Raw genomic sequence first — 14,598 nt, forward strand, 5'->3', positions numbered from 1 at the left:
CTAGTTTTTTCTTTTGTACCTCATTTTTTTTATAAGTTCTCTGCGTAGAACAAAGAATATTTCATAAAATAAACCAACGTAGGTGCCCAAGATTTGAAAAATTAATACCTAAGTATAAAATAAATAATATATTGGGCCATTTCCAACATCAGGACTACCACCACCACACCGGGTTAATCCACCGTTGCTCATGCACATAGCTCCAACAAGTATATTCCTAGGAAGGGGTAAACGGTACAGTTATTGGTGCCACGTATTTTCTGGAAGCAAATCAGAGCTACTTTCACTTCTACCCTTTGAATATCACGGTCAATCTTCTTAAACTCAAGAGCTTTTTCCTCCCACCCCACGTGTGTTAACGCAAGCTCGACAGAGTGCCTTTTTTCCCCTACGACCATAAGTGTTGGATAATTTGTCCTCTTCAGCTATTATTTTTATGAGTATTAAAGCTGTGTATTGATCTCGAGCTCGTCGTATGTAAGATAACTTTTGAGAAACTATTTATTTTACAGATGTCGAAAAATCATCTCAGTTCTCCATCAAGTGTTGTTGCAGTGCGTGTGTCTTCTTAAGCGCTGTAAAAATAATTTGTACGGCAACTTTCACGAATACGAGTTACAGAGTAGAACTAATAAATAGCAAGTAATAGTAAATACGTTTTACTTTATTGTTCTTTTGCTTTTTTATTTTTTAAATTGTTTTTACAAAATTATGTACAAGAAGTAGTAGTTATTTGAATTTTTGGGATTACACTAAGTCTCCCCTAACATGCTGCAATACAAACCAAATGATTGAATGACTAAATAAACTGAGCTGGGCTTTTTTTGATCGCTAAAATTTTAATATTATGAATATTTGTGGTTTTAATTTCTAAGAATTCTAGTAATTGGAAGAATTCTGTTGTACCTTCTTACAAAAATCCATCGATGTGATGTAAATTTTGTGTTGCGTAAAAAATTTTATTTTTCACACACAAAAAAAAAAAAAGAAACAAGGAAAGGCAGGATTGAAGCATTGAAACTTCAATTGTTTACGAAATATTTATTAAATTTTCAACAGGTATCTTTCACTTGAGGGAAACAAGTTAATATCATACAAAAGTTTCGTTGACTTTTTTTTGCATCGATTTCTTTTTTCTAGATACATTTTAATCACTGATGTAGAAACATTTTATTGTTTGTAATCGTTTTTTTACTATGTAATGAAAGCTTTATCAATAACAACTGATTTGTAAAAGGTCAGTCAAAAAATTGACTCGATTTTTGTGATGTACTCATTAAATAATAATAAAAAATAATTTACGTCGAAGGAATAATTAATACCATTTTTACTGACTTACATTATCGATTTAAAATTAGGACGTAGGTACCATTTATATCTAGTTATATAAAATTAAAAAAAAATAAAACTGTTAAACATCGAATACAATTAATTAAATTTTTTTATATTTTGTGCCAACATAACAGTATACAAAATGTGTTATTAATTATGCTTATATTATTTATTTTTTTTTTTCTACCATGTTGTTTTATGAAGATGCTTTTAAAATTTTTTTTTTGTCAGACCAAGCTGTCGTGTTGACTCTGCATCAGAAACGAGTTTTTTCTATGCACAGGAGGTACACATGATAAAAATCGATGCTACAGCTCGACTAAAAGCAAAACAATACACCACAGCTGAGCTATAATCCATGGAATTGGAGGAAGATGAACTGCCGAGTTTATAGATTAAGATTCATATTTTATTTATGCATACATTCACACATCCGTGATACATAAGACATTGCAAGAAGAAAAAACAGCTAGTATAGGGATAGAGTTTCCTCTACGTAGGTACAGCTTTTTTCAAGTAGACCACATGTGTTTTTTTTTCCTATAGGCTTATTGATTTGTAGTATTGAAAATGCAAGGCCAGACGCCTGTTGCGTCGAACATTTTTCTAAATATAGGTAAACCTTTAGATGAGATTTATCTTAAGTTTTACCTGGTTCACTATGTTGCTGTTTTCTCTCGCAATGCTAAAAAAACGACACCTCGAAATAAACAGGATAGTTCTTCCTCTATAAAAACGTGCGTAGGCACCTATAGGCTCTCAAAAAAATATTTATTGCTCGCACCACTTTTCGATGGAATGGAAGGACGTTGTGCTTTTTGTCGTTGACTCATATTACTCTGGTTTTGTTTTTTCGTTCGCCGGTAAAGGATAGTAGAGTAAAGTCAAGAACAATTTTTCATTTTTTTTTGTTTTTCTTTACAATGCAAACAGTTGTTTTGAGCTCGGAATCCAACTTGCAATCCCGAAATGCTTCGATTTCACTTGTGCTCAAAATTATGTTTGAAAGGTAAAAGTGGGTGATTCCTCACCAGCTGCTGTCTCTCAGAAAATATATCATTAGCAGGTACGTCGATGACGAGGGCTTCAATGTGTCAGGTGTTATGGGAGGGTCTTTTTGTTTGACACGCTGTGTATTATGCAGGTACTATAATAGGTATAGGTATACCTACCGACGCCACGGCGTAAAGGGGGTTGAAGAGCTACAAGACCGCATTAATAACTAGAGAGGGTAGTTTCGATTTTGATTGCCATATCACTCGATGAAATAGCGTGATAACTCTTTGGCTCATTTTTTGTAACTAGTCAATTGTTCTTTCAGTGATTTTAACTTTTTTTTCATTTCCTCAATTTGGTCGATCATTTCGGATGAAAGTCATTTTCAAATTATTTTGCTTGTTTAAATACTTAAAACACATAAATACAAATCAATATATAAAATACGTTATCACAGAGCTTGGACTTTGGAAAATTAAGGTTAAAAAATGGCTGAGTTGGAGCTATAAACCGAAGACCATGTGTACTTTAAATAATAAATCTATACATAATAATAAATTTCCTTGTTATGTCCATACTTACTCTTTATCATGATTTAATAGTATCGAAGCCCACCATTTTCCCGAATTAATGTCATAGTTTAGAATGATTCGAATATTTTCGAGACTTTACCTACCAACTTATACATAGATATACATATTGAGATGCCGTTATTAAAAAAAAAAATATTAAATTTTTATGATTATACAAAAAAAGTTGGATCTTTACGTACAAATGTTAAGGATATTCAATTTGTTAAAAAAATATATGTGTTCTCGACAACGGATAATGAGACAAAGTGCCGCATTTATTATAATGTTTTGCTTAACAAAGTCTCATGATATCCTTTATTTTTAACTTTTTTCTGGAAAATTAAGGTTGCAAAAAACTTAAAGATAAAATGTTACTTTACTCAACAAATTGATGTATAGAAATATATGCTTGGATTAATTTTCGGTATTGTCTTCGGATGGTAACAACACTAGTCTAATTACAAAAAATATAGTATTCTAGATAGTAAAAAATATGTAGAACTTACATTAATTTTTTTTCTGAAAGTTTTGTGCTTGTCCAAACCATTGAAATAAACTAAATCGATAGTAAATTTTCCGCTCTACACGCTCGTGTTTTTATTTTTACTGCAGCTCTTAACGTTACTTAGATGTAAGCAAAATAAAATTTAAATGTGATTTTAACATTGATCCACCACTCACAAAAATAGTTCAACTATTTTTATCGTAATCAGCACGTCAAATTATATAAAAGATCAAAAAGGCCTTCTTCTCTAACAAATTTTTAGTTCAGAAGTTTTTCGGTTGGTCTATATCTCTGGGCAGGAGACTAATGGGGATAGCAAGAGTAGCAAGTTGGCAACAACTCAGAAGGCGCTAGAAAGAAGAACCTTTAGAGTGAGGCTGAAGACGCCATATTATCGGGACCGTATCTTCGAGAAAAGTGGTGGAGACTTGGAGACTTGAAGAGGAAAACAGAAATTTACGCGCATACATATACACATCTCCGCTTATTGGCTTGTTGTTCTCTCAGTTAGTCCCGAAAACGGCAGAGCCAATCAGTGACTTTTAGGCACTTCAGCTACACTCCCTTATTTGGACCAAAAGGTATGAGGTTCTACAAAGATAAACGATACACTCGGAATTTGCAAATTTCTCTCGAAAATCCCCAAAAAAAAGGTTTTGCATGCGCAGTCAAGTAATGTTCGAGAAAAACTTTTAAATTTTTGATACATCGATTATTTGGATAGAGCTTTGGGAAGCATACATGAAAACGTGGTTTAAGTAATCAGCTTATATAAAGCGTTGAATTCTATATTCTCTGATTCAAGACTAACAGACACGCACTTTTCCCATTACTGATAAGAGGTTATTGTATAGTAACATTAACCACAATTCATCTTTTTTTTTTTTCATCAACCAAAAAAGCCCCGTAATACTGGTATTTTCATTAGAATGTTCGATTAGAAACTTTGGACGGTAAAAATGCAGGAATTCCACCCAGTATAATGGACATATCGGGTCATCAGATTGCGTCTTCTAGCAACACGTCTACAGAGGAGAGACAGTTAAACCAATGGAGGTAATCTGACAGTTATTTTCCGTTCTTACCTGACAAAAATATCCTACATCTGTTTTGCATATCGACATACATATCGATATCGTTGGTAAAGTAGTGGGCTTATATAAAGAGTTTCATTCTATATTCTCTGCCACGAGACCGAAAGACACTCGCGTCTTCCATTACTGATAAGAGGTTACAATCGAGTAAATTTAACCAAAAACAAAATTCTTTGCTTTCATTTACTTATCAAGAAAACGGCGAAATATTAGTAATTTCATCAAAATGTTTCAAGAACTTCCAGCAAGGCAAGAAGAAGATGGACTCAATTTAGAACCTCCACGGCCCGACTATCAGGATGTGTCGGGTCATCAGATTGTGTCTATCAACAACACATCTACAGAGGAAAAACAGTTAGCCCCCTACAAAGATACGTGGTAGTGATTCTCCCTTCTCATCCGACAAAAATGAGGTAAAGCCATGAGCAATTGTGAACGAATACATTTCTTTTTGTTTTTATTACGAATTCATGATAGTGGTGTATTTGTAGGAAGTCCATCAGAAGATAATGGATTGTACAAAATTTTTCCTGAATTCAATAAGCGCCACCGTTAGTGTGGAAGTTCTTTGTCTCAGTCTTTTTCTAGTTTTACTTTTTAAATATTTAATTGTCTTCGTGTTAAACGCTCAAAATGAGTTTTCAAACGGATGTGCTGATTGTATGTTCTGCTTTCTCAACAATTTTGATCAGATAATTAGTATGAATAAATATCTTGACCTGTTAAAAGTCTCATAATCCTACCCATATAATACTTATAAACAAATTTTTGCCGTCGTCAGTTTATTCGTTCTGTGATTGGTCGAGACTAGTCTTGGGCGCTTAAATTTGAAAATAAGATTAAATAATCAGTAGTTAAAATTTCTGGATTCAACAAAAATGAAAACTGCATATTATATAGTTGCAAATTATCCAGTTGTTATAAAAAATCAAGAAATTAAATATTTGTTATCAACTGTCAGGGAGTTGGTCAATAAGCGAGCAGGGTGGAGCATCTAGTACTGTTCAACTTATATGAATGCAGCTTATTTTAACGTTAAAAAACATGTTAACTAAGACTAAAATATCAGCTTATTCACGGTCACAATTAACAAAAGAAAATGTATGAAGTAAAAGAATAAGTGATGTCACTGTATTACCTCATCTTTTTTTATACGAATAATTAACCAAAGCCATTTGAGATATTATATTTTCAATTAAATTAATACAAAGATAAAAATTTATAAAACAAACGATTTATAAAACAAGTTAATTAATACGCTTATATACTTGTCGATCCACTAATGATAAGTACAATTTTTTGATTTACATTTAAGACAGATACTTACTGTTTAATAGTTCACTGCAAAAATACCTATGATGCAAGATAGAAGGTATACTAGAAGAACGTCTTAGAATAAAGAGTTTAAAATTAACTTTAAAATAACCACTGTACATTCAAGAAATAAATAAAAATTAGCGGTACAATTGTAAATATATAATTTTAAGTAAACTATAAAAGTAAGTAATTTTTTTGTAGGCAAACATAATGTTTTTCGTCCTGTTGCAAAGTATGACTAAGTTATGGTTTAAATAAGCATTGAAATTTCAAATGTCACATGGTAAGATTGTAATATGAAATACTTTTTTTCTGTTCGATGCAAAGCACCATTATTTCTATATCATGATATTAAACAAAAACTTAAAAAAAAAAATTTTTCTCTTTTTCAATTGCAAAAAACGATTTGTAATGTACATAATACAATATCTTGGCTGTTATTTTTGATGCATGTGATCGAAATTAAGTGAATTGGTTTTGGTGTAAAAAAGCACTTACGTCAGAACAAAAATAGTTAAATGAATATTGTTTGCATTCAAATTTATAATCAGCTTATGATATTTTTTTATGAGAGAAAAATTTGCCAATGTTTTAAACTTAAAATTTGACTGTTAATTGTGTATTATGTATGTGATTAAATACACATAAATTTACTCACATGTATCAAATTCGTTGTCTTTGAATAATTAAAAATTGCAACAGTATTTGAGGCGTTAACCGACTTCCGCATACCTCGAATAATGTTAACATGAAAATTTTCAAAGTGAAATTTTTATTTTTCTCAGAAAGAAAAACGACTCTTTCAAGTTGGGCGCTTACACACCAAAACTCTCCCAACTTCCATGACGTTGAAAAAATACTTCACGTGTCCATTATTAAACTATCTGACGACCATTGCATGATACTTTTGGAACGAGGAGTCCCGTAGTTTATTTATTAAATAATAAAAAAGTGCGTTTCAAAGACCAAGTTAATTTTCTCTGATGACTCCCATAAAGTTTTGCGATATTTTTAAACATGCGAAAAAAATTACGGTGGAAAATAAGAATCACAGGTACACGCAAACAGGACTCGAAGTAAACACACAAGCGAGCGCTGCACAATTACGAAAGTATTGGCGGCCTTGAGTGCCGTTGACGTTGTTACGTACAAGTTTGATTTTCGATAAACCATCGCTATACGAGAAACAAAGCCACTTGATCTGCTATTACTTATGTTTGTGAAAGTTTTTTATTTTATTTTCATCTTTAAAATATAAAGATATCATTCCAAAGGTTATTGGTAAAGTGATACAAAATTTTTTTGATGGTCTTCATGTTGATCAAGAAAGGATACAATCAGTTGTTTCGTAGGATCATCGTTGTGGGCCACGAGAACAAATTTCACTATACTTGTTTGAATTATTCTTTATTAGGACGTCGAGTAAATACAAGATCGGCAGATCAGCCGTAACAGATATTTTAGAGTAGGCAGATCGACGTGGAGGTCTGGTTCGAGAGTCCCCAGCGAAGCAGGAGGTCGAGGCGTGCACACACGTTGGTTCCACTCGTGAGCTCAGTTCGCTCGCGCCAGCAGAGACCAAGCGAGCAGCAGCTCCCTCTTCTTTGAGCAGAAAGAGGGTGAGGGAAGGGCATGGGCGCGCAAGACAAATCTTGCACAACCCGCCCGCCTTGTTCCGTGAACGATCTCAGTCTCCGCCCGCCGTACCTGGGTCAGATTCGGCCACAGGGTCTTTGGAGGCGGCGTCGCCGGCACTAGGCAATCGGACAGGCAGTAGAGAGAGCTTGCTGATGGGACGGGTGTATTCACCAGTGGTGGTCCGGATGGTGGCGGCGCGAACGAGCCCGTCGGGTCCGGGATGAACCGAGATGATGCGACCGAGCGGCCACGTGCCGCTAGACTGGAGGAGCGTGGCGTCCACCACGGCGACGACGTCATCAACCTGAAAATTACGACGTGGGACCTTCCACTTGGGTCGTTGTTGGAGCGTGTTCAAGTACTCGCGGCTCCAGCGGCTCCAGAACTGGTTTAGGATTCCCCGGACCAGCTTCCAGTGACTGAGGTGATCGAGCTTCTCGGGCGGGGTACTGGCCTCAAGCACAGAATTCAGCGGGCCACCGACGAGGAAGTGTCCAAGGGTGAGGATGTCCAGGTCATCTAAGCCTCCGGTGAATGGAGTGAGAGGGCGGCTATTGAGGACCGCCTCGATGCTGGCCAAAACGGTGGAAAACTCCTCGTAGGTGAGGTTGCGCGGTCCAAGGGCACGACGGAGATGATGTTTCATTGCTTTGACACCGGCCTCCCATAGTCCGCCGAAGTGGGGCGCCCGTGGAGGAATGAAGTGCCACGTGACGCCTTGTTCAGCCAGTGAGCCAGCAACACGCTCCCACTTTATTTTGGCATCCTGGAGAGCCTCGCGCATTTCACGGTCTGCTGCGCGGAAGCAGGTGGCGTTATCACTCCAGATCTCTAAGGGCCGACCGCGCCTGGCGCAGAATCTTGTGAGCGCTCCAATGAATGACTCGGTGGAGAGATCACCAACGGGCTCAAGGTGTGACGCCTTGGTGGTCATGCAGACGAAGATCGCGACGTAGCCCTTACTTGTGCGGATGCCTCGGCCCTTAGCAGACAAAATGTTGAATGGGCCAGCGTAGTCAACTCCAGTGCGAGAGAAAGCTCGAGCAGGAGTGACCCGTGCGGCCGGTAGAGGTGCCATGTGTTGAGTGGCGGGCCGCGCCTGCAGTCGGGCGCAGACCACGCATCCCTGGAGAATACTTTTGATTCGCCGCCGCCCGCCAACAATCCAGGCCTTGCGAGCCACATAGGCGCTGGTGACTCTGACTCCTCCGTGAAGAGCACGAGAATGAGCCCACTGGATAATGAGCCGAGCGAGGCTGCATCGGCTGTCGAGGATTGGCGGATGCTGCTCATCGAAGGTGAGCGCAGAATGTTGGAGACGACCGCCAACTCGAAGGACGTCATCGGAAAAGATCGGGTCTAGAGACAGCAGTGGATTTTTCGCAGGGACACGGCCGCCCTTTTGCAAGCTCGCAATCTCTAGCGCGAAGAATTGTCGCTGGCTGAGGCGGACGCAGGCGAGGTAGGCATCGCGCAGCTCAATCGTCGTCAGAAGGGTGAAAGGCGAGGGAGCGGGATCTCGACGTAGCCGACGACGGATCCAGCGACGCAGTCGAGCGAGGAAGCGTAGGAGACGGCCAAGGTCTGAGAACTTCTCGAGCAGATTTGGCGTAGTGCATTGAACAGCACAACAAGATTGGAGGGCGCCGTCGTTGACTGGGTTGCAGGAGCTAGGCAACTTTGCGTTTTCGGCTGGCCACAAGTCAAGAGGGCCCGCGAGCCAAGAAGGGCCTTCCCACCAAGCACGCATTTGCTGAAGCATGAACAGATCCGTGCCCCGGGACGCCACATCCGCTGGATCAGAGTCCGTCGGAACATATCTCCATACGTGGGAGGGCAGAAGCTCCTGGATGTGAGCCACGTAATTGTCGATCAATGAGTTGTTTGTCGGCTCCGATGATCGGAGCCAGTGAAGCACGATCTGGGAGTCGCTCCAGGCGTGACAGTGCTCAACGCTCACAGCATATTCCTCGGCAACCTTGCGTAGCAGCCTCGCTGCGAGCAGTGCCGCTCGTAGCTCCAATCGAGGGATCGTCATACGTGTTGGACTAGTGGCGTCTGGCTGCAAGCTTTTGATGGGGGTCAACTTGGTCCTGGACATCAAAATACTCACGCAGACACCATCGGCTGGGTTCTCAGAGCGCGAGTACACGACAGCAGCCATCGCGCGCCGGCTCGCGTCTGCAAATGCGTGGAGTTGCAAACTAGTGGCGGGACTGCAGCTGATCCAGCGAGGAATAGCAATGCTAGGGACATTCTGCAGTTGAGTCAGAAATCCGCTCCAGCATTGGGCCATGGCAGCAGGCGCGGGCTCATCCCATTCGAGTCGCGCTCGCCAGAGATCCTGGATGATCATTTTGGCAGTTAAGACAACGGGCGCGATCCATCCACAGGGATCAAAGAGTCGTGCTAGAGCGGCAAGCATCGCGCGCTTGGTCGGCCGTGGCTGTAGGGTAGGCGGTGTGAGGTGGAAGCAATCGTCAATCGGGTCCCAGCTGACGCCGAGTTCGCTGACAAGACCGTCTGCGCTGAGCTGTCGCCAGGTTGGCCTTAGTCGGGCATCTGGAGAGAGATCACGCAACAGCTCCGGATCGTTGGCCACCCACTTCCTCAGAGGGAAGCCCCCAGCTTGCAACAAGCCGATCAGCTGGTCGCGGCGAAGTCGAGCCGTCTCAACGTCGTCAGCGCCAGAGAGAATATCATCGACGTATCGATCTTGTTTGACGACAGGCACGGCCTCGGGCCAAGCATGGCCTTCATCCTCGCATAGCTGGGAAATCGTCCGTAGAGAGAGATAGGGAGCACTAGCTTCACCGTAGGTCACAGTGAGCAACTGATAGTGCTTCGGCGGGCTAGAGTCATCAGTGCTCCACAGGATACGCTGGAGGTCCACGTCACGCTTGTCGATCCAGATCTGCCGAAACATCATCTGGATGTCCGCGCAGAAAGCAATCCGATGCCTTCTCCAGCGGAGCAAGACAGTCGGCAAGCAGGCTTGGAGCTTCGGTCCGGCGTGCAGGATATCGTTGAGGCTATAGCCAGTGGATGTCGGTCGCGATGCGTTGAATACGACGCGCAGTTTCTTCCGGTGGTCGCCAGCTTGCCAGATGCCATGGTGCGGGATATAATGCACGAGGCCCGACGACTCGCGTAGCTCCACGTCGGTCAGTAACCGCATGTGCCCGCACCTAAGAATTCGTCCATAAAGCGTGCATATTCGATGGCCATCTCCGGGGCACCCCGCAATCTGCGCTGTAGCGAACGAAGGGATGCTCTAGCGCCGGTTAAGCTCTCTCCTAGTCGCTCAATTCCGTCGCGCTTGAGCGGGAGGCGGACGACATAGCGCCCGTCGGCAGCCCGATGATGTTCGGCAAAGATGACCTCGCACTCGATGTCATCAGGAGATTGACGAATTACCCGTGGCACGTCCTCCAATTCCCAAAACCGTTGCATCAGTGCGATTAGCTGCTCGTGCCAAGGCGGAGCTGAGGTGTCCTGTGTCGTCATGCAAGCAGCCGGCGAGGACGAGGTCGCTTGGCCCGGTGCGTGACCAGCGAGCATCCAGCCGGCAACGGTGAGCTGTCCGACGATATCTCCACGGAATAACTGCCCTGGCCGTAGGATATCGCCGCCCGGTATTCCAAAGGTCGGGTCTGAAAGATCTGGTAAATCGTTCCAGAGTTCGATGACGGCTGGTTGTAACGGTCCGGAGGGGGTGCGGAGTCCCATTTGGGGCAAGCAGTGCGCAGTCAGCCGCAACGTCCGGGTTGAGTTCCGGGTTTGGAGCTGCAAACTTGCAATCGTTGGGGAGCGCATAAAGACAGCGCCTCCGACGCCAGATATGCTCGTGACAGCTGGCTCGGGACTGGCGCCAAGCTTTCGAGCAAGGGCAGTAGACGTGATTGAAATCTCCGAACAAGCGTCGACGAGTGCTCTTGCTGTGACTGTCCGCCCCCCGGGGCCCATGAGCTGAACCTTGAGCGTGGGCAAGACGGCTAGTCACAACGGTGAAGCAGCTGCCGCGTCGATCCCGTCCTTGGAGTCCGAGGTGAAGAGACACTGCTTTGCCTCAGCTGGTGCTGGGTCGGGCGCGGCCCTGCGCTTGCGACCACCATCATGGATGAGGCTGTGATGCCGCGCCTTGCAATATTGGCATACGCCTTGGGAAGGGCAGACAGTTGCCATGTGGCCCGGCTTCAGGCAGTTAAAGCACAGCTTGTGCTGAGCGCCGAAACCCCTTCGCCCAAGCGCGTCCAGTTCCAGGAAACGGCTACAGTGACCTACGTAGTGCGGCGCGTGGCAAGCAGGGCAGTCATCGTTGACTGCGTGGGTGGCTAAAGATCGGTGGTTGCGGCTGAGTGGCGTCGGCGCGGGAGGGCGACTGCCGGTCGAGCGTACAGGATCGTTCGTCGATCGGGGAGGGCGCGAGGCTTCCATTGAAGTCAGAGAGCGGCCGCGCCTCCGCAGAAAGCTGGACAAAGTGGCGAAGGAGGCCGCTTCCTCTTGTGCAGAGCTGGCTGCCTCTAACTTCTTGAGCTCGTCTTCCCAGGCTCTCCGAGTCGAGGGGTCCATGGCGGTCGAGGCAAAAGAGACCATCCACACATCCCAATGTTCCACCGGCTGATTGAGCGCTCGCAGTTGATCACGGTGCTTTTCTAAGGCATCGAGCAAGCCCTGCAGACCAGCAGCGGACTCCTCGCGCAGAGGCTTGAGCGTTCGGAGTGCCATGACGTGGTCCTGCACAAGGAGGCGGCGATGCTCGAACCGCGAGACAAGGAGACTCCAGGCCGTGGAATAATTGGAGCCAACGAGCTGCAAGGTGTCCAGAACTGCTTTTGCCTCACCCTGTACGTTTGCCTTCAGGTAGTAAGGCCTCTCGACGTCGGTGAGCCGAGCATCCTGGTGAATGAGCGCCTGGAACAGGTCGCGGAAAGACTGCCAATCCTCGCGACGGCCAGAGAAGAGCGGGATATTGATGCTCGGCAGGCGAGGGCCCGAGTGCGGTCCAGGGAGCGGTCTGGGGAGAGGTAACTGGCCACCACCTCCTGGCATGGCCGGGAGCAGCCGACTCCTAGCGTCATACAGGCACGCCTTAGCGTCGAGGTAGTATCCCTCTGCGGACCTGTACAGGGCTCTCAAGGAGGCAACTTTATCCACAGGTGCGCCCTGAATCAGATCCTTATGATTGGCTTGGAAGTCATTCCAATAATCAGCGAGTAGCTCGAACCTGGCGTCGACGAGACCCATGCTCCATACTTCGACGCTCTTGGCGGATTGAGTGAATTCCGCGAGAACCTCTAGCAGGGCTTGCTGCGATTCCAGCAACGAGGGCCAGCCTTCGTTATCCCTGTAAATTAGTCACGCGCTGAGCTCGACGCTTGTCTCTCAAACGGCGCCTTGTTACTTGTGGTGTAATCGTGCGTGCCAAATGAGTCTACGTAGAATATTGAGAAAAAGGGCGTGAGGAATCGCAAATGAATCTGTCAACCCGACCAGCCGCGGGATGACGTGAACTAGTAAATCCCGCGGTTTAAGCATGAAGCAGCCTGTAATCTGCAACCCAAAACCTCTCGACAGCCTCACTGACTGAGTAATCGCGGTCGCACGCGAGGTCCACGACGCGGACTGCACGGCAGTCGCGGTGGAGCGTCTCTCGCCTGTCGCATCTTGTTAAGGCTATCATAACCTCAGATCGCTCTACCACGTGGCGCGGCTCTGCACGATTGCATCACTTGCAACAGAGGCCCAATGTCTCGATACGTTCTCGGACGTAGAGAATGTATTTTCGCATGATCGCATCTCATATCGTCCTACTTACATTGCTTCGCGTAGCACAGTGGTTCTGGCTGTCCTGGGCTCGATGAGGTTCTGGCGGTTGTCTGTCCCAGTCACGCTATCCGGCTCGAAGGACCAATGTTTGAATTGTTCTTTATTAGGACGTCGAGTAAATACAAGATCGGCAGATCAGCCGTAACAGATATTTTAGAGTAGGCAGATCGACGTGGAGGTCCGGTTCGAGAGTCCCCAGCGAAGCAGGAGGTCGAGGCGTGCACACACGTTAGTTCCACTCGTGAGCTCAGTTCGCTCGCGCCAGCAGAGACCAAGCGAGCAGCAGCTCCCTCTTCTTTGAGCAGAAAGAGGGTGAGGGGAGGGCATGGGCGCGCAAGACAAATCTTGCACAGAACTAATCAATCATATGTATTTAAAAATTACTAGAGAAATAACAAACATGAGAAGTGAATCATCATAATCGTTTTGTATAATATGATATAAATAACGTAATATAAATCTGTCTACTGTATTTTCGAAAAAATCTTCGTTGACTGTTTACCTGTAAACTCCTGATGTACAAACATTCGCCATACATTTAAAAAACCGTCCGACAGTTTATAAATGAATCCTCTCCTATCTCCATGTAATACTAAAATTACTGCAAATAATATCGAAGAAAAAACTACCAGTATAATCAAGAAAATCCACATTTGCTTGCTGAAAACTTGTTCAATAATAAGGATATTAAACGTTACAGAAAAGTTTAGGCGTAAATATTTGACAATTCAAATTTTTTAACCTCAAAATAGGCATCCCATGGAATATCCAAAGTATCCGGTAATTCATAATATAACGCATCTTTATAATCCATGATTTCAATCGTTAAGTCATACTTATCTAAATTTTTGTTCGTTAAAAACTTGTAAGGAATAATAATACTCTCATTTAATAAATTTGTGGGATTAATTGATGCATTCTTGACACTTTCATTTGGTTCCCCTTTGATATGGGAATTATTATTATACTCAAGTGCTAATCCTGTTGTTGAAGCAAAATCTTGAATTACTGTAGAATAAACACGAGGAGACTACGAACGAATCCATAAAACAATAAAATTTGTTTAGATGCAATAATTTTGTTATGTCAAAATAAACCAATTTAATTATTGAACAAATTTGTTACCTTAGCAGTAATTGTGGCAGAGCAACCACTTAAATTCTTTCGTCTCTGGACTAAAGTTCGCTTGTCTGTAATAGATAATCCTCTTTCCTTGCTCCATTTAAATAATTTATTAAATTGTAATTCACTCTGGGGGCCAACAGCAAACCATTCATTAATGTTTTTATTGTTGCCACATTTAGTTAAAACTTCA

General features: G+C 43.4%; 3 protein-coding genes across 3 annotated transcripts; all 3 read right to left on the reverse strand.

Annotated features, from left to right (window-relative positions):
* Window positions 1-7,503: 7,503 nt before the first annotated feature.
* On the reverse strand, window positions 7,504-9,492 carry LOC106640730 (uncharacterized). Its single transcript, XM_014354854.2, has one exon. It carries the CDS (start codon window positions 9,490-9,492, stop codon window positions 7,504-7,506), a length of 1,989 nt encoding a protein of 662 aa, XP_014210340.2.
* Window positions 9,493-9,502: 10 nt separating this feature from the next.
* Window positions 9,503-11,420, reverse strand: LOC149373188 (uncharacterized). The gene is made up of 3 exons (XM_089597757.1): window positions 10,699-11,420; window positions 9,568-10,642; window positions 9,503-9,523 (listed from the first exon to the last, which is right to left on the reverse strand). The coding sequence occupies exons 1-3, from the start codon at window positions 11,418-11,420 to the stop codon at window positions 9,503-9,505; spliced, it is 1,818 nt and encodes a 605-aa protein (XP_089453883.1).
* Window positions 11,421-11,453: 33 nt separating this feature from the next.
* LOC149373189 (uncharacterized) lies at window positions 11,454-13,120 on the reverse strand. The gene is made up of 2 exons (XM_089597758.1): window positions 13,038-13,120; window positions 11,454-12,801 (listed from the first exon to the last, which is right to left on the reverse strand). Exons 1-2 carry the CDS (start codon window positions 13,118-13,120, stop codon window positions 11,454-11,456), a joined length of 1,431 nt encoding a protein of 476 aa, XP_089453884.1.
* Window positions 13,121-14,598: the final 1,478 nt, after the last annotated feature.

The sequence above is a fragment of the Copidosoma floridanum genome, unplaced genomic scaffold (assembly GCF_036245765.1).
Source record: "Copidosoma floridanum isolate Cflo_tuat_1 unplaced genomic scaffold, Cflo_Japanese_pri ptg000035l, whole genome shotgun sequence".
In the NCBI taxonomy this organism is placed as follows: Eukaryota; Metazoa; Arthropoda; class Insecta; order Hymenoptera; family Encyrtidae; genus Copidosoma; species Copidosoma floridanum.

Coding starts and splice junctions, on each gene's coding strand:
- LOC149373188 (XM_089597757.1), bottom strand. CDS start 11,420: ATGGGCCCCGGGGGGCGGACAGTCACAGCAAGAGCACTCGTCGACGCT. Junction 10,643..10,698: donor CGTTCGCTACAGCGCAGATT/GCGGGGTGCCCC, acceptor ACGAATTCTTAG/GTGCGGGCACATGCGGTTAC. Junction 9,524..9,567: donor ACCCAGCCGATGGTGTCTGC/GTGAGTATTTTG, acceptor CCCCATCAAAAG/CTTGCAGCCAGACGCCACTA.
- LOC149373189 (XM_089597758.1), bottom strand. CDS start 13,120: ATGCGACAGGCGAGAGACGCTCCACCGCGACTGCCGTGCAGTCCGCGT. Junction 12,802..13,037: donor CGACCGCGATTACTCAGTCA/GTGAGGCTGTCG, acceptor ACTAATTTACAG/GGATAACGAAGGCTGGCCCT.
- LOC106640730 (XM_014354854.2), bottom strand. CDS start 9,492: ATGACGATCCCTCGATTGGAGCTACGAGCGGCACTGCTCGCAGCGAGG.